Source organism: Lepisma saccharinum, chromosome 22, assembly GCF_977018435.1.
Source record: "Lepisma saccharinum chromosome 22, izLepSacc3.1, whole genome shotgun sequence".
Classification (NCBI taxonomy): Eukaryota; Metazoa; Arthropoda; class Insecta; order Zygentoma; family Lepismatidae; genus Lepisma; species Lepisma saccharinum.
This window is the reverse complement of record NC_139250.1, coordinates 2091660-2114517: the sequence shown is the minus strand read 5'-3', so window position 1 is coordinate 2114517 and position 22858 is coordinate 2091660. Positions and strand designations below refer to the sequence as shown.

At 40.6% G+C, this 22858-nt stretch overlaps 1 protein-coding gene across 2 annotated transcripts; it reads right to left on the bottom strand.

Moving 5' to 3' along the window:
• Positions 1–676: 676 nt before the first annotated feature.
• Positions 677–22531, bottom strand: Hexo2 (beta-hexosaminidase 2). Of its 2 annotated transcripts, none has more exons than XM_083143694.1 (3): positions 22462–22531; positions 7756–7851; positions 677–3885 (listed from the first exon to the last, which is right to left on the bottom strand). In XM_083143694.1, the coding sequence occupies exons 2-3, from the start codon at positions 7845–7847 to the stop codon at positions 2175–2177; spliced, it is 1803 nt and encodes a 600-aa protein (XP_082999820.1). In that variant the 5' UTR covers positions 7848–7851; positions 22462–22531; the 3' UTR covers positions 677–2174. The 2 variants fall into 2 exon arrangements, with proteins under 2 accessions (XP_082999820.1, XP_082999819.1); XM_083143693.1 differs by lacking the exon at positions 22462–22531 and adding an exon at positions 16507–16734.
• Positions 22532–22858: the final 327 nt, after the last annotated feature.

The window sequence follows — 22858 nt, the reverse complement described above, 5'->3', positions numbered from 1 at the left end:
TATAGTCCATGTAAAGTTATCACTGTGAAAACTAATACATGCTTTATCGAATTATATAATTTTTCTGTACGTTAGAGAATCTCGACATATTACACGAAAATAGACGAGAACGCTTACATTTGTATTATTTATGGAATGTTTGTATGTAAATAAATCAGAATGCTTGTTATATTGTTGGAGGGAAAATAATCGGTTTCGGATTGAGAATCATCAGCCACCTTATCGTTGTCATTGTCCCATAACGAGCAGAAAACGACGTTAAGCAAGAATGCAAAATACAAAATGTTTATTTACCTTAGGTTCACAAATATTTATACTGATCAATATTTATAGATTTCAAGGCAATTTGTACACGCTGTTATGAATAGTGACAATAGTTTCGATGTGTAATTTCTAATCTAAATGAACTCATTTTTTACATACTTGTACTTTTTTTATGTTTACACTGCGCAGCTTTTTCAGTTGATAGTGCAATGTTTTTACGTTTGTAAATTCATGTCAGTTTACCTACCTTTTTTACACTTATAATTAACCTACAGTTATAAGGAAAGTGAAAAAGAATCATTGATATGCACTGAATCCACAGGTATTTCGGATTGCTTTATTATGTCAAATTATCTTATCTTCCTAGAAAAGATATAGATCATTTGTGGCACAATACAAGCAGAACAAGCATGCTTCAAAACATGTAATTCAGAAATTACAATATAGGATGTTGGTGCAGTATGCTGGAACACAATTCCTTATTAGCCAACGTATTTAGGAACACTAGAAGTACAATCCATGCACTTATATGTATAAATTGTGCCTGTGCATTTAAAGAACAATATCAATTAATTTGAATTTTAAAACACTGTAGTAATTAATAGTGAAAATCTTACACTTTGTGTCATCACACTATTATATAGAAATTATGTATAAAACTGTATGTATCATTCCAACTCTTGGCACATATTATTTATTTTTCTTACACAGTATTTTTATATTTAACAGGACACATAAGCAAGATTATTAGAAGTAATCATAGGCTGAATTATAGCCTGTGATAATATATTCTATTTTAATCACTTGACGACTAAAGGTATGTACTAGTGTGCTGCATCGAGGCCTTTTTGCTCGATCGTCTAATAGTTCGCACGGATGACGCTAGATGGCTTACGGAATGGACAGTTTCTTTGTTCGAGCGAATAACGCTCGATCATTCAAACGATCGGTCCTACGCTCGAAGCCCAGAAGTTCACGTGTAACAGTAATTTTTCTGTAGTAGTGGGCTCTCAAATATGGATCGTGAAGTGAAAGATGCAGTGAAATTGAAACTGAAGTGAGCATAGTCATCATCTCCATGTTAAAATGTAATTTCGTCTATCTTACCAAATAGATAGCAATATATGAAAATGAATAGATGATTATGGGCTGAAACTATCATGACGAATTTTTACACATATATTTGTACGATTATTGTCCCATTGAAATGATATTTGATATTCTATATATGAGAGAGATTCGATCGAGTATTTTCGAGCGAATGTGGTCCAATGCAGTACTCTAGTAAGTACGCCTAAGATATTTAACAAACATTCTGATTAAATTTAGAATTGAACCTGTACAACACAGCATAAAAAGGGTCCAACTAGCCCACCTATATAAATTGCACGTTTTCTGATACACAGACTTGAAATACTGTGTTAAAAAGAGTAGTATGTTACAGAGGTACAAATAAAATCCACAGTGAGTGTTTAATAGGTATTGTGTAATTAGAATGATTTATTACTGAAATCACATTCTTTCCTCTCCCCCCGCACTTATAGACATAGAAACCAGTAATGGTTTACCTTTAATTGCTTTAACAAAACTAAAAACTTACAAACATTACAATTGGTTTATTGACGAGATATGATTTTTTTTCAAGATTGAGAAAATTAGCAGTTTTTAAGTGTAACATATTAATCACCAGATGGTTTTGTGATTGATTTGTGATTTGTGTTTGCGGAAAAATACACATTTCTATAAAATTATTTAACCTGAGTAAACTCTGCATGGCTTAACATAATATTTTAGTATGCATTTGGGCTGTATCACGACTGTATGGTGTCTGCCCACAATATGAGACGAGGTGAAGTTACTCCGTCAAGGCTGGTGCTTTTATAACAAGCGCTGTCCTAGTTGACGCGTCTTCATAGACAAGAATCTTCGTTTAAGAAGCACCATTCGGGGGTCACGGCGTCTGCACGAATGCCCCTGTCGGTCATCCTCTGGCGGTGGTGAGCGAAACGATGCATCACAAACTTCGACTCTACGTAGGGGTCGCTCCACAATCTCTCGGCCAAGGCAGCAGCCCTGGGCCACACCTTCACGTCCAGGGAGTTCTCATCAACAAGTTCAGACCACATGGCGACCTCGCCCCCAAGTAAACGGTCTGCTTTTCCTCGAGGTATCAAGGAAGTGATCTTGTTGTCGTAGACAGTTCTCCAGTTGTGGTACGAGGTGGTTCCCCAGAAGCCGTGATCGAGGTACCAGGCGTCTTTGGTGGATATTACGACACGGTACCCCAAGTCCATGAGTATCGTTGGTAGGTTGTTGGTTGCTGGTACCCAGGTTTGGATCACGTAGCGTCTGTTGTCCAGGTACCTGATGACGTCTCTGTCCGTCAACTTGCTCGTCCATAAAATGACAGGTAAGGCGTTTCCAGCGCTGGCCCTGTCCAGAGCTCTTAAAGCTTTGTCCTGGAAGATCAACCACAGGTCTACAAAGTCGTCCACGGTTCGGGTACCGTTCCTTCTCTCCAGCCAGTCCACGATATCATCCGTGGAGTTCCAGCACTGGAAGAAGACCTCGTCGCCTCCCATATGGAACGCGCTGCTCTGGAACGACTCCAGCATATCATTGTAGATTCTCTCGAGGACGTTATACACATTGTCGTTGATGGGGTTCAGCTGTCCGCATGGGGGTTGTATGCAGTAACCCCTCCACGGTTGCTCGTTCACGCATACGGCAAGCTCCCCCAAACCATCCTCGCTGCCCCACTGCCAGCCATTTCCTGCGTGAGCAGGAGCGTCCAGTTCCGGAATCACCTGAACACCATGCAGAAGTCCATACTCGACTATACTCCTCACGTCGCTCATGCTGTAAGTCTCCGAGGCGGAGTACGCCCCCCACTCCGCCATCTGAGGCACCCTCTCCGATTTGAACGGAAAGCTGTGACTGTCCGTGAGATGCCAGTGGAGAACGTTCAACTTACTGTACGACATGGCGTCGATGGTCCTTCTGATAGACTTGATGCTGAAAAAATGCCTCGAAGTGTCTATCAGAAGTCCACGATGCGTGTATATGGGTCGGTCGACAATATATGCGCGGGAAATTATGCTGAAATGGCCCGAAGAATCGTCCCACACTAGGAGCTGGCTCAGAGTCTCAATTCCATGGCGAGCCCCGAAGTAAGTGTTGGCCGTGATCCGTACCTGAATGCGTGGCAGCACCGTCACTATCCAGAGTGTATAACTCTCGTCCGTTCCCCACTTGAGAGCAACATCGTCGCTTCTCACGTTAATCTCCACCGTAATAAACACATCGCCCTTACCCAGCAGACACGCAGAGCTGCTCGGCATCATGTTCTTCAGCTGCCTGAGGAATGTTTGGGACGCGCGAGTGAGCATGTCCTCCACCCTCCTCGAGCTCACGTTGCTCAGCGAGATCTTGAGATCCTCGGCGCAGAACGGCAGAAGGCGGGTCCCCAGTTCGATCTCCCCCGTGGGACTCGGCCAGAGGGCTCTGAACTCGCCGCATGTCAGCTTGCAGGAGGACAGGGACTGGGAGGAGTTGCCGAGAGCCACCTGTGTCTTCTTGCAGCGCCCCGACACGCAATTCCACGACCAGATGACGTGCTTTCTGGAAAGAGAGAGAAATGGTGTATTCGTTACCCATAGGGTTATTAGACGTCCTCTCTTTCCCGGACATGTCCTACATGTTAGCCTTACGTCCAGAGTCCTGGAGGAATTTTAAAAAAATCATAAATGTCCTACATTTTTAGTATCACATAATATTAATTAAGAAAATGCGCTTTTCGATTGAACAAAGAGAAATCAAGCAAGTTATAAGTCGATGGACTGCACTCCAAAACTCAACACTAAAATTTTATTTTGATTCATTGTCAGACATTGGAATCGCTGATTTCAATTTCTACGTAGATGAAGAAAAATCACTCATCCAAGACCCCGAGTGAGGAAGAGACCCCAGGTCATAATGTTAATGTTAAGGGAGCATTTTCATTAATTTTTATTAACTGTTGAGAGAAATAGTTTTTCATAGATTCTTTAATATGTTTGGTACTGGTTCAGTATAATTTCAGAGTTTCATAAGTATATTTTGACTAAACATGAAATTTTTAGAAAAATTGGCGCCTCTGAGAAATACAACTGAAAACACGTGTAGTAACAAGTGTATTGTTTAATATTGAATACAAGTTAGGAAATTTTGTGAAAAGAAAACTCAAAAATAATAATTTTTATAAACTGAAAATGTGACAATTTCACATTCCTTACTAACATGTTCTAGTAATGTTTATTATGTACTGCGCATGATTTGTGTTCTACATTTTGAATAAAAGTCATACATCTTGGATCAGCATGTCCTAAAATTCCCTATAGTAATCTGGTAACCGTAGTTACCCAACATCGCCCAATTAACTGCCTCTTATGTCTCGAGAGATATGGTTTAGCAAGTACAATAACTTTTTGATTATTTTTTGAAAATGAAATAAAGGGTTTTCCAATAAGGGCGGGTCGATGTTGGCAGCCTGTGGCGGCCATGTTGTTTTGGTGGCGTCTGTCTAATCTGTTGTTTCTTTTTCAGGCACTGATGCCAAATCACCATGGCAAGTTTCACAATTGAGCAGCGCGTCCAAATGATAAAACTCTATTATCAAAATGAGTGTTCGTTAGTGCAAACGTTGCGCGCGTTGCGCCCATTTTACTGCAGACGCGGTGGCCCTTCAAAGTCGACTCTCCAACGTTTGGTGACCAAATTCGAAACGACCGGTTCGGTAAACAATCAGCCAACACCCGTACGTCAAAGGAACGCCAGATCGGCTGAGAACATCGCCGCGGTCTGTGAAAGAGTGCAGGAGAACCCCAGGCAGTCAATTCCTCGAGGTGCACAAGAACTCGGCCTTTCGCAGACTTCAACTTGGCGAATTTTGCGTCGGGACTTGGGCCTACACCCGTACAAGATCCAACTTACCCAGGAGCTCAAAGTTAATGACCATAGAAAACGCCGTTTGTTCGCTGACTGGGCTTCGGAGCGTTTGGAAGAGGATCCCAATTTTGGCCTAAAAATCATCTTTAGCGACGAGGCGCATTTTTGAATGAATGGCTATGTTAATAAGCAAAATTGCCGTATATGGGACGACGCCAACCCACACGAGGTTCACCAGGTGGCATTCAATCCACAAAAAGTTACTGTTTGTTGCGGATTTTGGGCCGGCGGCATCATTGGTCCGTACTTTTTTTGAAAACGACGTTGGTGAGGCCATCACAGTCAACGGCGAGCGATACAGAACGATGATAACCGATTTCATTTGACCCAAATTGAACAATATGGACATAGACGACATGTGGTTCCAGCAGGACGGCGCTACGTGCCACACAGCGGACGCCACGATGGACATTCTGCATGAACGATTTGAGGGTATGGTTATCTCTCGCAGAGGTGACGTGAACTGGCCACCAAAATCGTGCGATTTGACCCCGCTAGACTTTTTCTTGTGGGGTTTACTGAAGTCGCAGGTCTATGCCAATAAGCCGCAATCGACCGATGCCCTTAAAGTCAACATCAGCCAGGCCATCACTCAAATTCAGCCATATATATGCGGCAGAGTCATTGAAAATTGGACCACTCGGATACGTGCCACCGTGAGAAGCCACGGCGGACATTTGAACGATGTTATATTCCATACAGAATGGCATACATGGGCCTTTCAAACAAAAAAATAATTTCGTTCATACCTCACACACAGCTTGTTTTATTCCATTTCAACATCGACCCGCCCTTATTGGAAAACCCTTTAGAATCCCTCAAGTATATGAGACTTCGGCACACAACTGTCGCATGCAATAGGTGCGAAGAAAATATAGAAGGATGCACATAAAATGTCGATGCATTGGTAGGGGGGGGTCAAGATATCTAGCTAGGAGGTTGACTAGCAAACTAATACTTTTACAATCTGAGCGTAGTGAGCAGAAGGTCCTTGCATAGAATGTAGGGATTCCATATTCCATTCAGATATCACAGGTCACATCTGGTTCGTCAATATACCCAAAGGATGAAAGGTCAACTGAAAACCACATGGACTACAAAACAAAGATAAAGCTATTGCATCGTACCACGAAGGCACACAAGTTGTGTTTTGGTAGGGTCCCACACATTTCTGATCTTGGCCTTCCTGTAAATCCATTTGTCTTTGAAGCAAAAATATGGTATGATTTTTAAGAACTGACACACTCAATAAACCATTCCAAGAGTTGCTATTTAGCTCCTTAAAGAATTCACAACATCATTTCCCACTAGATTTCGGATCAAATTTACTTGTTGATGAAAACAACATCTCTCTTATAAACTAGTAAAAGCCATTTGAAACGAAGATTCTGTTGTATCACTGGATTGGAAGAAATTAACACAATTCTATATTCAAATGTCTGAGGAATATCTAATATTGAAATCTAGTCCAGTTATTTGTAATTAATGTCACTGAACTAAGTAAAATAAAAATGCACAAAATATGGGATAGCAATGTATATCCTAGTAACACAAACTTTTGCATTCTTAACGCAGAATATTAGGATTAATATTCAATATCCAACCGATCAGAGAATTCAACCCTATAATTAACACTTAGCTCAGTGACATACTCTTCTAATTAAATACAATAATCCTTTTAGAAACTACAAAACTCTTCTTTTAAGCTCCATGGTTTAATCAGTACAATATTACACATGTAGAATTTTATTTGTTAAATCAACAAAAATAATGCAGGAATAAAAGAAGAAGAAAATGTACGTACATAATGCTCAATTGGCAATTTCAGCCCATAATTGTGTTTCTCATTACAACACAGTTTTTCAGTTGGAAAAACAAGTTACATACTATTACATATAAACTAAACATATTAAATTATTTAATAGCATTGGGCTCATGGGCGTAACTTGCGACCTAATTTTGAGGGGGAAGATTCAAGCTGGGCGTAATTTTGAGGGGGCAGAATCAACCGGGGGCTTGAGTTTGCGGGAAGAGATTCCATCCAATAAAAACAGGATTATTTGCTAAATAACTGTGACGTTTGCAAAATCACAAATATTACTCTTTATTTGCTCCTCAGATCCCCTAACTTGTACATTTTAATAAACAAACCTGAAAATTGGAAAGATTCAAAAGTTCCTCCTTGCCCCCGCCAAGTTACGCATATGATTGTGCTCGTCTCATGTCTCAGTATTTGTGAAAAGTTTTGTGCTGTATCGATAAAATTCTTATTCTTATTTACAACGACTTAATATGGCTTGTTCCAGTGTTTTATATAGGTAGCTTACATACATAAAAGTAAATTCAGTGTCATTTATTAAAATGAAACAATTAATGTTTTATTTTAGCAATGAGACGATGTGATTCTTTGTTTAATTTAATGTACTGAATTACACCAATATTACAATACTTTTGACACTCGTTCAAGGTATTTCTTACAATTAGACTAATAAATATCGAACTTACCTGTCAGTCTTCTGACTTGAAATTCCATAAAAGGACAGGTACAAAATGATTAGGCTGGTTGTTGCAATGCATGTGCTCGTAATGGGTCCCATCTTTCTGAAATACGTAAATAAGCAACAATAAAAATCGTGAACAACAATCTAAGCTGTGCAATTTACACTGATCAAGTCAACATAAATGTCATATACATCATATTCCTTATTTCCTGTGACATGATCGAGACACCCTGATAGATCTAGGTAGTTTATTTTCGATGTCTGGGGAAAAGGAAGAGGGTATGTTACTTTGGACCATGACATTGTGCTTAAATGTAATCTATTTTCCCCTATTTGCTTCGATATGATACTGGGTCTAACGTCTTCCGGCATATGCGTAGCTTGATGATATTTGTATTGTTTCACAACACATTTCCATTTTTATTTAGATTATTTCGTTCATTCGCGCTGTTGTATTTATTTATTCATTTCCAACATTATACAGAAAATTCCAATGTACACCACTGTTACACATACAATCATAATCAAATGTCACAAAGTAAAGATGAAAATGAACATACGAATAAAATACAAAATGTTTGGCAAGGACAAGAAGATATACAGATGGGGGACAAAATAATACGAACACCTGTGAAAAAGTATGCCACATTTCACACCGGCAGTACAGCAGCACCACCTGGCACTGAAGTCTGCCACCTAGTGGCTGTGAAGGGGAAAGCATTAGTCTGTCAACAGCAGTCATTGGTGGTGCATTCGTCTATCGTACGCTCTCAAGAGACGCTGCAATGTCAGACCTTACAGAGTTCCAAAGAGGCATGATTGTTGGAGTACGTTCACCTGGAGCCACGGTGACAGAAACCGCAAACCTTGTGGGGTGTGCAAGGAGCACAGTATCAGCCGTTATGACAGCGTACACAACACAAGTTAAGATGGCGTCTTCAAAGCACAACAGTGGACGAAAGACAAGGCTTGCTGCTTGGGATAGGAGGGTGTTGAAGCACATAGTGGCCCGAAATCACAAGTAATCGTTATCCGAGATAACATCTGAAATGAACAGGCATCTCCAGGACCCCTTTCAACCAAAACTGTCAAGAGGGAACTCCATGCTGCAAACATTCATGGCCGAGTGGCAATTCGTAAGCCATTGGTGACATCACGTAATGCTGTCAAGCGACGCCAATGGTGCAGAGCTCACAGAAGTTGGTCCCCACAGCAGTGGCAACAAGTCATCTGGTCTGATGAATCAACATTCACGTTATTTCAGACCACCGGGCGCGTTTATGTGTGGAGAACGCCCCGAGATGCATTTCATCCTGACTGCCTCTTGCCGACTGTGAAGCATGGAGGTGGGTCCATTATGGATATGGGTGTGATATCTTGGCACGGTGTGGGACCACTTGTTTTTCTGCATGGGAAGATTAACACCAATCACTATCGGAGCATTCTGGGGGATCATCTCCATTCTTTTGCCCAGACTTTATTTCCTGGGGAGCGGCCGCTTTTTCAAGACGACAACGCTCCTATCCGCACTGCTGGGTCTGTCCAAACATGTTTCGAAGAACATGACGATGAAGTAGGACATCTTGAATGGCCCCCACAGTCTCCTGACTTGAACATTATAAAACATTTGTGACGATATTTGGAGTCCAAGCTGCGTGCCGAATTCCGCCTCCAGCCACACTTTCGGAATTGAAGACTGCTCTGGAGGAAGAATGGCTCCATATTCCCTTAAACATTGTGCATGACCTCTATGCGTCCATCCCACGTCACATAGAAAGTGTACTTCAGTCACAGGGTGGTCCAACCCCATATTAATAAAGATTTTCTCTAATTTCACAGGTGTTCGTATTATTTTGTCCCTCATCTGTATATATATATAGGGTAAGTCAAAATGATGGACCCGATTTCAGACATTTATTCTGTGAAACATAATAAACAAATGTTATTGTGAGACATGTGCTAAGAAAGGTAAACTGTCAAAGTTTTTTTCAAACAAATCACAAGTGTTCTATGTGAGCACCTCGCCTAACACTGCACACATCAAGCCGATAGTCTTATCTCCTGCCAAACCTTGTGTAGCATGTTGCGGTCAATATCAGCAATGGCTGCTGTGATGCGGGCACGCAGGTCATCCAATGTTGTTGGAAGTGGTGGTACGTAAACATGATCCTTGACAAAACCGCACATGAAGAAATCACATGGGGCAAGTCGGGAGAACGAGGTGGCCAATGAAGGAGAGGTAGATCCTCCGGAGATGCACGGCCTATCCAACGTTGTTCCAATGCCCCATTGATGGTCGCAAACGTTGCCATGGTAATGCGCAGGGACACCATCCAATTGGAGAATGAAATCTGTGCTATCCTCTGCAAGCTGTGGAAGGATCCATAGTTGCAGCATATCAAGGAAAACAAGTCCTGTCACAGTACGTTCATGGAAGAAAAAGGGCCCATAAATCTTTTCATGGAATGGCACAAGAGGCATTCACTTTGGGAGAATCGCGTTCGTGTTCCACAAATTCATGGGGGTTAGCAGTTCCCCAAATCCTTACGTTGCGTCTATTCACTTTCCCTGAAAGGTGAAAAGTTGCTTCATCACTGTAAATTAACCTCTCAGAGAACCCATCCGTTTCCATTAATGCGAGGAAATCAGCACAGAAGGATGAGGGCAAATCATAATCAGTGTCTTTTAAGGCTTGAACTAGTTGCAAGCGGTAGGGTTTCATTTGTAAACCTTTCCGCAGAACCCGCCAGACAGTTTTCTGTGGAAGTTGAAGTTCTCTCGCTGCCCGGTAGGTGGACTTCTGTGGACTCCGCACAAGACATGTTCGCACTCGTTCCACTGTCTCTTCCCCAGTCGACGTATGGCAAGTCGATTTTCGTTTATAGATGCAGCCCGAATCTCTGAAATGTTTATACCACTTACGAATGGCCTTCCCCGTAGGTGGTTCTCTCCTATATTTGGTACGGAAATGCCGTTGCACACTAATCACAGACTTGTTCACGCAGGCACGTATCCAGAGGGGGGGCTTAGGGGGCTCGAGCCCCCCCCGAAAGTTTTAGGTTTACACTAGATAAAATGAGGTTTTTGGTTTCTTGTGGTGTGAAATAAAATAATGTGACAATAATTTAAGGAAATAAATAATTATCGAGGCAAGACGGAGAATGTTCCGTAACCCTGTTATTGATAATAGCACGTATCCAAGATGGGGCACAGGGGGCTCGACCCTCTCCCCAGGAAATTTTTCAGTTTACATTAGATAAAATTAGGTTTTTGGCATCTTGAATAATGTGAAAATAATGTAGCCTAAGGAGAGAAATAATTATCGAGGCAAGACGGAGCATGTTTATACCCCTGTTATTGTTAATAGCATGTATCCAAGGTGGGGATGAGGTGGCTCGAGCCCCCTCTCAGGAAATTTTTCAATTTACACTAGATAAGATTAGATTTTTGGCGTCTTCAAAAATGTAAAGATAATAAATTTATAAATCTGAGAGAAATTATTATCGAGACAAGACGGAGAGCGTTCTATAACCTTATTATTGTCAATAGCACGTATCCAAGGTGGAAATCGGGAGGCTCGAGCCCCCTTCAGGAATTTTTTCTGTTTACACTAGATAAAATTAGGATTTTGGCTTCTTGAATAATGTGATGATAATTTGGGAGAAATAATTATCGAGACAAGACAAAGAATGTTCTGTAACCCTGTTATTGTTAATAGCACGTATCCAAGGTGGGATTGAGGTTGCTCGAGCCCCCCCCCCCCAGGAAATTTTCTATTTTACACTAGATAAAATTAGGTTTTTGGCTTCTTGAATAATGTGACGATGATTTAAGGAGATAGAAAATTATCGAGGCAAGACGGAGAATGTTCTATAACCCTGTTGTTGATAATATTGCACGTAAACTTTTCTTACGCTTTCGGTGTTGTCGCAGCGCACTTGAGCACTATGTAGAGACTTGTCAGCATTTGGAAGCTGCACAACAAAGGTAGCACCACACGTAGGGCGATTCGTTGTAATTTCTAATCTCTGGAAAGCGGGAGAGGGAACGTTCTTGAATGAGAGAAGGAGTCGAAGTACTGGCAATATTAACGAATCGGGGCCTCAGAGTAGTGCTAGCTGGGTCCGAGGGCCGAAGAGATCAAGGCCTCTCTCTCTCTAAAGTGAATATTTCAGCAGTACCGGATACTGGAGTGGTTTATTAAAACAGAAATAAGCTGCATAGATCAACTGAAAATCAAAGTTTTGAGTGATGATTTAGTTTTGCCAGAACTAAATTTCGTATATGCAGTCCGAGAATTTCATGGTAAAAAAAAAAACATAAAAACTTTTGTTTAAGCCTACTGGGTTCGAAACACATTCAAACACTTAACTACCATAAAGAGAGCCGAAAATTTTATGAATGTCGAGAAGAGAAAGGAAGATGTTGCATATGTAGACATTTTAGGTGGAAATTGCAGGCTCTGCCAGAACCCGAATCAGGGCTCTACCAACTGAGCCACCTAGACTTCAACCGATTTTTCGTTAAAATGTCTACATAGTACATATCCTGTGTATATCAAATCGTAAGGTGTTGCCTGTAGTGAACAAGCACAGAAAATATAGGAGAGAGAAGAAAACTGAGGAGCATTCCCATCGGTTGAGGTGAATTTTTTTCTGTGGTCAACAAGAGCTACTACTTCGAGGTGACAATGACAGTAGCCTAATAAGGGAGATTTCACACCGTGTCGCCTGAGGATTTCACAAGTCGAAATTAGGTTTGTGCGGCCTTTTGTGTCGCTACAGTGTGAAATACTCGAGAATTGTCTGCGTCCAGTTCGCAGCCCACAATTTGAATCTCGCGTTGTTGAGTGGATTGTCCATCCCTTGCATGTGTAACAGCTTCGTAAAAACACTCAAAGACACCATAGATGTTTTTATGCCAGATGAGAAGAAATGGACAAACACACATACCGAGATGGTTCCGGCACACAATGTTAATGCATGTAAACAGAGGAGTCGAGTGGTAAAAAATGTTCCGATTTCACGTTCTGATTAAAATGACAGTGGCGACGATTTAAGGGATAGTTGCTCCCCATTTTTTATTTTCTTGCCTCAACATTATGGCCTCTTAACGTTAAGCCTTATCTGCTAAGAGAAAGTAAACTTTCCTTGCACCGCACTCCACTACCCCCCCCCCCCACCTTTTTGGAACCCAATTGCCACCACTGGTCTTGAACATACAATTGTGAGGTTCTTACTATACCCCTTAAAAAAATAGTGTTGAGCCCCCCCCGAAAGGAATTCCTGGATACGTGCCTGTGTTCACGTGATAATCAAGCACACAGAAAGATCTCTGTTCTCCAGCCAACGCCATATTCCTGCTCGCTGCTGACTCCTAGCGGTAGAAAGTGGAAACACTGCGTGGAAACTAAACTTTGAAAGTTAACCTTTCGAAGCGCATGTCTCACAATAACATCTGTTTATTAGATTTCACAGAATAAATTTCTGTAATCGGGTCCATCATTTTGACTTACCCTGTATATAAAATAGTCCAATGTTAAAGACATGTCAAGGAACAGAAAATCCGAACAAAACACGTATGCATTCAGTTATTCTTAGTGATATTATATTCAGTTAATAAATAATGTAAATATGATTTTTTCCAATTATTTTTATGCATTACTGTTACTGTTCTACAATTTCGAACACTATACAGTGGGGCTTTTATGCCCAATTTCATAAGAATATTAGAGCATTATATTTTCCTATTCAAAATATTATCTATAAATTAGTGTTAGGGTAGGCAGTAAGTTCTTGTATCCTTTCCAAGGTAATTCTTGTTATTCATTTGTTCACTTGCAGTGGCGGTTAGGTAAGTCAGTTAAGTTCGTAAATGATACATGTATAGATTTTGTATTTGTTCATTTGCTGTATTTGTGCGATTCTGGCACAAGTGCCTTCTCGTGAATTCCGTACAAAATTCACTTTTAGGACAATGACAGGCATCAAAATATCATCAAAAGAACCAACTACGATGTTATTATTACCTAGTATGAAGATCGGATATTATGGAGCATAATTTCATTGCACATTCATATATCATGTCTCCGCTCTTTAAAATCCGTTTATGTTGTATTAAAAACTTAATATTTACAGGGAAAGCTAAAAAATTCTGAGGTGGGAGAGATAGTCGTATACTTAGCCCGTGCTTAACCCCTTGATGCCTTCTTATTGTCAGTTGTGTAGGTTAGGTTTTCGGATTGGCTTATTACTTGGAGGTGTTTTATTTATATTTTGATACTGCTTGCTTGTGTGCATCTCTATTTATTTTTTATGACACGCGTTGATGTAATTTGTAAAGCTATGGAATAGATGGAAAATAAGAGATTAACCATTACACTCATTACGACGAGAAAGAGTGAGAGGACTTCATTAAAATTACCACCCCAACATTAAGCTGGAATAACCGAGGGAAAATATGGTAGTGAGAGGAATTCGATAGAAGCCAGACTTAACGATCATTGGGGTCTCTATATTTGATTTTTGGGTAACACTTTACTATACCGGAGACGGATTTCTTCAAATTTAAAGGAGAAAGTACTTACGCAAATCATTTTCTGTAGCGTTGTTGATGTTCGGGAATGTAGTTTTGATCCATTTTAATGCGAATGCATGTGGTTTTCTATGAAAATCTCTTTCCGACGCGCTATTGCTGCTGCCGCCATTTGCTTTCTGCACGAGAGCAAAATACGCGCTATTGCTGCTGCTACAAGATGACGTGTCGAGGATGTGTCGTGAAGTTGTTGCCGGGTGTGGAACATGCCGTGGAATTTGTAATTCAACACGGAATCTTGAAGAAAGAAGTGGAATGCAGGACGTGGAAGGTTAAAATTAAAAGAATACCGTGTATTTTCTTTCGAGAGAAACCGATGTTGTCCGTATATGCTAAATTGAACGAAAGGAGTGCTAATGGAACCTAACCTAACAGGCCTAACCTAACCTAGTAGGCATACCTCGTCCCCGTGATGGTTCATGGGGGCTATCGTGAATTTTTGGGCTAACGTCAATGGTTTTTGGGGCTACCCGTGGATGGTTTGTGGGAAATAAGGAACAACAGTAAGTACTCGTTAATGTATGAAATAGACATTATTTTCGTTAGAAATTCATTATTTCACCTAAAGAAATGTTCCGCAATGCAGAATAGTACGTTAGCAATGTAAAAAATTGCGAAATAAATCATTGATAGGTGTCTCCGGTATAGTAAAGTAGTACCGATTTTTGTCATTTATCATCTCTTTTCTGTCACTTTCGACCTATCCCGACGATGAGGATGATATGATGAAAATGATGAAGGGAGAGGCACAAAGAACATCCCATGCCCAGGCCGGGATTGAACCCGGGACCTCTGGCGTCGTGCTGCACTGTGCTAACCACTCAACAACGGAGATCGGCACAGTGTGCCTCTGTCTCCTATCACTTCTATAGAGTAGTTCTCGGTTTCAAAGGGTTTGAACTCGGTACGTACATGCCATCACTACTAAGAAGCAAATAAACCCTCCTAAAAGTCGTCGCCTTGTAATGAAGGGGTACCAGGTTCGATGTCAGGTAGAGGCATTTTGCACAGTGATTGGGTTTCCACTTTAAACTGTAGGTCCAATCCCGATTACCCTCATTCACTCACTACCTTTCTTAAACCCGTAGATTTATGGTTGCTGCAACACAAGCCTTCCATCTGTCCCTATCCTGGGCAAGATCAATCCAATCTTTTCCATCCTTACCAATTTCCTTTAGGTCCATCTCAACGTTGTCGCTCCATCTTCGTCTTGGCCATCCTACTGGTCTCTTACCATCAGGTTTCCCAACAAGAATCCTACAAACTCTTCACTCGTCCTGCCCATCTAAGTCTTCTTGATTTAATTATTCGGTACTATTATCGTATGAGGGAAACACCTACAAATCATATATTTCGGACTTCTTTACATTGCTAACGTGTTATTTTCGAATGTGGAACATTTCCTAAAGTGAAATAATGCATATCAATGTCTATTTCTTAGATTTACGAGTACTTACTGTTACTTGTTGTTTCGAATCTGTAACACATTATGGCCGTGATAGCATACTGGTTTAGGGGGCGTTCTGAGAGTGTTTTGTCGATTTATGCAGTGTTGCAACCTCGTTCACCGGAAAATATCTACTTTCATGCCCGGATTTGAAATTATGCTAATACGTCGCAAACCACTGACTTTAGCCTCACAAACCATTGACGTTAGCCCCACAAACCATTGACGTTAGCCCCAAAAACCATTCACGTTAGCCCCAAAAACCATTTTCCGTAAGGTTAGGTTAGGTTAAGTTAGGTTAGGCAAGCATAGTTTAAAAAAATGGCGGTAGCAGAAACAGCGTGTCGGACAGAGATTTTCACAGAAAACAACACGCATTCACATTAAAATGGATCAAAATCTACATTCAGGAACTTCAACAACGCTAAAGAAAATGATTTCCGTAAGTACTTTCTCCTGTAAATTTGAAGGAATCCGTTTCCCTCATACGATAATGTTACCAATTATTCTAATAATATCTGGACATGAATACAAATTATGCAGTTCGAAAGTATGTAACTAAACGCATAAAGTGGACTTAAGACAACAAATCAAAGAAACAAACCCTACCAAAAGCATGACCTTGTTAGATATCCAGTCGTTCTGTTGTTACAACTTTTAAGCCGTTTTTGTCCATGAATTTACTTTCTTAGATAAGGCAATAGAAACACTTACTTGTGTGATTTGAGTTGAATCTGTTGTACGTAAAACAACTCCTAATATCTCAACACGAAAAGCCTCGAACACTGCATCGCACACTTCACCATTAGGCACAAGCAGCACGAAATTATCTTCTGCTGGTGACATCTGGTGGAAGGCATGATAATTGCAGGTTGTCTGTGAGAAAATCCGTGGCTGATTTCGATCTATTGCATCAAAGGACGCGAGGACTTTCCAAGCATTCAAGGAAAGGAACCTGTTGTTTTTCGTGTAGAACTAGCGCAGCATTAACTCCGCAACTTCCTGTTTTCTTAGTCGAGAAGAGATACCCAGATGATAATGACGTAATGTCTACACGAAGTGCAGGGTGTTTCTAAAGTTTGTTGCACGTTTTGCAATTTTCATTTTGAAAGGTGTTCACTATGTTTTCCAATCAAGATAAGTTTGTCAAAGATTGTTTTAAGCCAACTTCTAGTACAGATGGACTAATCGGGACTAGGACGGACTACAGTTTAAAGTGGAATCCGCCCAGCAACTATCTAACTGGGCCTCGTTGATTAGGCTATTGTGTTGCGACTACATCATGGAGGAGGTCCATTTTCAATTCATGGAGCTATAGATTTGAGAGTTTATGATATGGTTGTTTTCTTTATTTAAAGCTTGAAATAAGAGGCGCAGTATTGTCTTGAAAACAACACCTGGATTGCACCTCCCTGGGGGGAAAATGTCATGGGGATGTCTGTATTACAGTTGAAGATTTAACACTGAACATTCATTATAATGACTAATAAACAATACGTTTGTTTGGCAATAAGCAGAAATTGTCGGAGTTACCAGTTCACCCGGCCTGGGCGTGAACGTTCTTTTGTGTCTGTTCCATCAAGCGTAAGGAGTCCAAACGAACAATAATGCAGATAATTTTCAAATGTTGGCATCCTCGATAGCAAAAGGAGGTTCCAAATCAATTACCTGTTGACCCTGGATGACTTGAATGGTGAAACGGAATTGAAGAAAGGAAAGGACATCTGGAATACAGAATCTCGTGCTTGCGAGATCGTGACGAAGTTCATTTTATGCTCACAAGGAGAACTCCAAACCTAGGACGATAAGTTACAAGTATGCAGAGCTTCATTTCGCAACAGGCCGCGCACCTTGACTTTGGTCAGTATATTTAGAAGGCGTGCCTGAAACACATGCAACCACATGGTGTATTGTTCCATTTGTCACGGAACCAGTTTGTCACTGCCAGCAAATCCTAATGATTGATAGTTTCTAAGTATGTAAAAGTATAAGAAATTCTATTCGTCATGCGTTTTCTGTCTTTCAACAATACAGTTTGTGTGCTTCTTTTCCATTATTAGCTAATGTGAAATTGAACGTGTTGAAAAAATATTTCAACTCGTTAGTTCCAACACAAATGCTTTAGCACCGATTTCTACCCATTTTTCCGTGATTTACGAGGATAATAATGTCTGTGATACTACTCAGTGGCGGCGATTAGGAGGCGGGGGCCAGTTGCCCCGTCCCACTTTTTGTCACGTTTACCTCCGCACTATGCCAAACCTGATGTACCAACGGAAACTGTCCTTGCCCCCATTTTGGAAACCAATTGCCGCCACTGATACTACTACTAGCACAGCCACCAAAATTATTATTATTATTATTATTGGCACGTTTATCCTGGTTGCCCCTCTCCCCGCCCCTTAGACAAAAATTTGTGGTTGCTCCTCTGTAAGAAACAGGTCATACACATGCATAAACGAAGACAATAACCAGCGAACTGTATGCTTTTAAGAAGCGGGTGGTAAGTCTGGCAAACGTGTTTCCGAAACATGGCAACTCAGCAAACCTATAAATATCCAGTGTAGAATATGACTGCATGGCAGTGGAAAGATGGAACGATGTCCACTGTGTGAAGTACTGGACCCGGATATAAAACTCATTTGATTCGTGGTCTGGTCAAATGGACAGAAATTTGCCTGCCAAAGCCTTTCGAAACAGGAATGATAATTTGCACACAAAGATCATACCACGTAAAGCCACCTAGTATTGCCAGGCTCTTGATGTTTGTTCTTTCGTCAAAGTAAACTGTTTGCATGACGCATGAAAGAAAACATCCTTTAATATAAATCAGTTGATTGCACCAGATTGAGAACCTCAGGGCCGGTGCTAGTCATTTTGCCGCCCTGGGCGGTGGCGGCGCATGTCGCCCCCTCCCCTCCCCCGTCATTACGCAGCAACTGGAAATTGAAAATCAATATATTCCTATGTAAAACATCAAACTATAAAATAAATAATGAGGCTTGTTACGCTATTTCAGTACTCGCTTGACCACAGTTAAACCACATACTAAGATACTTCCTCTTCTGTGGTTAAACTTTTGAAAATGCGACACTAATTTTATGTTATTATATTTTATGAAAACTCTCTCTCTCTCTTAAACGTATCTTAAATGTAACAAGTATTAGGAAAGAAATGAAGGCTTGACTTCATATGTTTACCGTTGTAGGTCTGTGATTTAATGATTGGATTTTTAAAATAATTACATGCAACATTCCCGAATCTCCCGCGTGGGTGATCTAAGGCCTGAATTCTTTCCTGCGTTGTCCACGCATAAAGCGGCTCTGGGGTTCGCCCAGCCTCAAATTAATAGGTACCTGGGGGCAACCCTGGGAGATAAAGGCGGCCGAAGAGTGGTGCTGATCACATTATCTCCAAAATGGCCGAGATCGAGAATGCCCTATCCCCACATTCCCTAAATGTGTCTTCATGACACATAAAAAAATATATGCACAGGAAACCTTACCTTTACATGTAATATTCTTTTTCGTACAATGCTATTTTGCATAAAATGAAAACAAGCGTGTTTTAGGCATGATTGGCCGAAGATATAGTATTCTTATTAGCCTCAATTTCCAACAAAAAAAAACTTTGTTCGCCACTTGCCACGGTTACCGACAAAGTTAATAAATTCGAAGTTGTACACTCACATTAGGTGCAAAATCATGACCCTTTATCAGTTTAAGGTCTCAGTGTAATTGCGTTGTTATAGGCGAAAGCAAGTTCATCTTTTAATACAGTAGCCTACATTCCGGCAAGTTTTCTACACTTTTCAGACAAAAGATCAGATGGCATTTCGTTATGCTTACTAATATCATAAAGGAAATTGAAAGATTCACTATGATGTTTAAGCTGCTCAAAGCTTTCTCTTAGAGCTAAAATAATCGAAACTTTGAAATTTGTCATCACTCCTGCTGATATGTTTGAAAGAAATCATGTAACAGCATCTAACACATCGTGGATTAATGTTTTGAAGATATTTGCTCATTACATTACGTGGAGTTAGTGTTGACCACGAGACGAGACTTTGGCCTGTCTCGTCTCGTGGAAATGCTGTGAAATGCTGTCTCGTCTCGAAAATATTCGTTTGTCTCGGGACACATGATCAATCTCGTCTCGTCTCGAATTTTTAAAAGCCTGTCCCGTCTCGTCCCGTGGGCAACACTACGTGGAGTAAAAAGTCATACCAGATAACTAGTGAGCAAAGGAATACACTGAGCCTCATGTGCGACCATTTGGACAGTTTTTTTTTGTCGTCAATTATTTGAAGGAGCGCATCATTGACATCTCCCACTTGATATCTCTACGGAGTTAAGGCATCGAATCTGCTTTCCCACCTTATGGCACTCAGAGGTTTTAAAGTGAGACTACTGATATGTTCCTTGAAAACGGCGGGTTGGCATATTTAACTTCCAAGTTATATAATATAATATTATAACTTTCAAGTTTTCAATGGGCTTATTTTTTCTTCTCTTCAAATGTTGCCGCTCTGGGCGGTGGCACGGTTCGCCCCCCCCCCCCCCCCTTGTGCCGGCCCTGGACAACCTATGCGGCGTTATGCGTCGAAAACTTCAGAATATGTGTCACATGATTAGCTGCGTTGTTCCGTAACGTGCTGGAAATAAATTTTACGCAGTGTGACGTTTGCATTGTTGCTGACTAATGCGAGTGTCGTCATTATCTGCTCCTGGTGCGAGAATCGGTTGTGCTTGCAGAACATGCCTTCTCACTGCACATTACCCTGAAGTTGAATGACGTAAGTACATAGCATTTTTAATTTTCTCGTTGCATGTGTACATAATTATATATCTTCTATGTTGCAAGTGATATATGTTGATAGTTGATTTGCATACATTGGCGTAGCAACATATCGCGGGGCCCAGGGCGAGATTAGAATGCGAGACCCCAATCTGTTCTTAAAATTTGAAATCTCAATGTGAATCGATACAAAATCTTCAGCCATACATCAGCAAAAGGATTATCAAATTTAAATAATAATAAGAATAATTGAGGACTAAAAGTGGTAAACGTTGTAAATGTCAAAAGCGAAAGTGTTGGGAAATCGTATCGTTCCGCACATCAGCCTGTAAGAACGTGCACACTAGTGACCTCTTTACACGCCCTTTGAACTACTTAGAGGGCTACCAGCCACATTTCACGTTTACCACATTTCACAGTTTAACGTGGAAAACGGTGTTTGAATTATTGTGGCACTTACAGCGTTTACCAATTTTAGTCTTCAATTAAAAATTAAAATTCTATTTAATGATTTCACTCACCCTAAAAAAGTCTTACTCTGCTTTTCCTGGATCTGAATTCGCTCACGATTTCTAAAGAGTCTAGAGATGTAGTGATGTCGTTCTCTATGGATAATATAGAACCTGGCAACCTTGGCAAATTGACGGGCGATGTAGACTGTGCTCCGTAATTTTATGGAATTTAAAGACTTTTTAGTGAGTTATGACGACTATTCTAACCCATTGAGAATTGTATGTACTATAGTACAATGTAGAATAAGAATTACTATCCAATATGCAGCATTGATACAGATATTCAATCAATTTAGCCCGTTCCAGTGACCTCCTACACAAAATGTAAACAAACAGTATTGCCAACCACAGAAGGTGTTGTGCCAGATCAAGGCAGAAAGTGAACGTGCAGTAGTGTGAGTGTATTGAGTTATACAATTTAAAATGTGCGCAAGTAAGATAAAGGGTAAAACATGGCGTTGTTATTCTTGTTCCAAAGCGAGACCACAATCCGCCATGCCAGCAGAGGTGCCAACTCTTGTTGACCTTTACAAAATTATCCAAGATTTAAAAGAAGAAGTTACGAACTTTGAGTAGGTAAATATTGAAACTGAACGTGAACTTCGTAAATCTATATAGACTTTTTTTATATGACCATTTTGACTTTGTTATTCGTTAATTGTATCAGTTCATTTTGAATTTCGGAACTTAGATAACAATTGTGACTCTTATTTTAAGATATATGCCTGAAATGTTGTTGCATATTTCGAAGGCAATTTCACCATGTCTATGAAATTTCGTGAATTTTTGTCTTGTTCCTCGTGTATATAATGTTTCTCTATGTTCTCGACCCGGCAAGTTATGAGAAGCCAAAATTTGTGTTTCGCTTATCAGCCTGTTTAAGAGATCGCGCCAGTTTTTTTCATTCCTTTATTTAGTTTTCCGAATATACTAAAATCACACGATTATTGTCTGGTTTATTTCAAATACTAATATTTGACGCATTGATTCAGATTGTAACGTTTAACTAGAATCTAAAACCGGAAAAAAACATAATGTTTTAGTTTTGTTGCCCACAAAATTAGCTCTTTCTCACTTCTGTTTATTACAATTTTTTGTGTAAACCCCTTTCGGTCGCCCACCCCTATCCAACCCACTTCGATATCTTGAGTTGATGGTGTCGGGCCATCAAAACGGCTTAATATAAAGTGTACATAAGATAAAGTTTGTTAGTTTTGTTTCGGAGTTTTGCTTGTAGTACACAAAATTGACTTCACCAAAGCTTTTGTAAGATTGAGCTACCAGTAAAGTAGCAACACGCGGTTTAAACAGTGGCGCTTGTTTGCCTACAAGGCTTGAATGAATGCGTATGGGTACTTACGGGCTGCGTGTCCGTGGCCTGCCTCTCCCAACACCGGCTGCAGATGCTGTTAAATCATCTCTCCCGAGAACCGCTCTGGCGTGATGTAACCTTGAACGAGCGTCTGACTCCTTTGTCACCCGTGACCTTGCAAATTGGACGCGAAACGTGCTGGTCAGTTCGTTGGCTCCCATCAACGCCGAGTGACGTATTTGCCGAGGGCACCGTCTCGTATTTCTACCCTCAGTTCAACCGTGATCATAGGCGTAACTTGGCGGGAGCAAAGTGACACGTGCCCTCCTTAAATTTGCCCCTCCTTTCGAAAAATTGCTATGGTATTTCAAAATCTGAAAAAAAAAGATCAGTTAAGAATTCCTTCTAGAGCATTGACATGAATTTTCATGTGGTTTGCTTCCGC

Excerpts from the sequence above, each read along its gene's own strand:
- Hexo2 (XM_083143694.1), bottom strand. The coding sequence starts at position 7,847 with ATGGGACCCATTACGAGCACATGCATTGCAACAACCAGCCTAATCATT. Across the intron at positions 3,886-7,755 it reads TCAAGTCAGAAGACTGACAG|AAAGCACGTCATCTGGTCGT; the intron begins GTAAGTTCGATA and ends CTCTCTTTCCAG.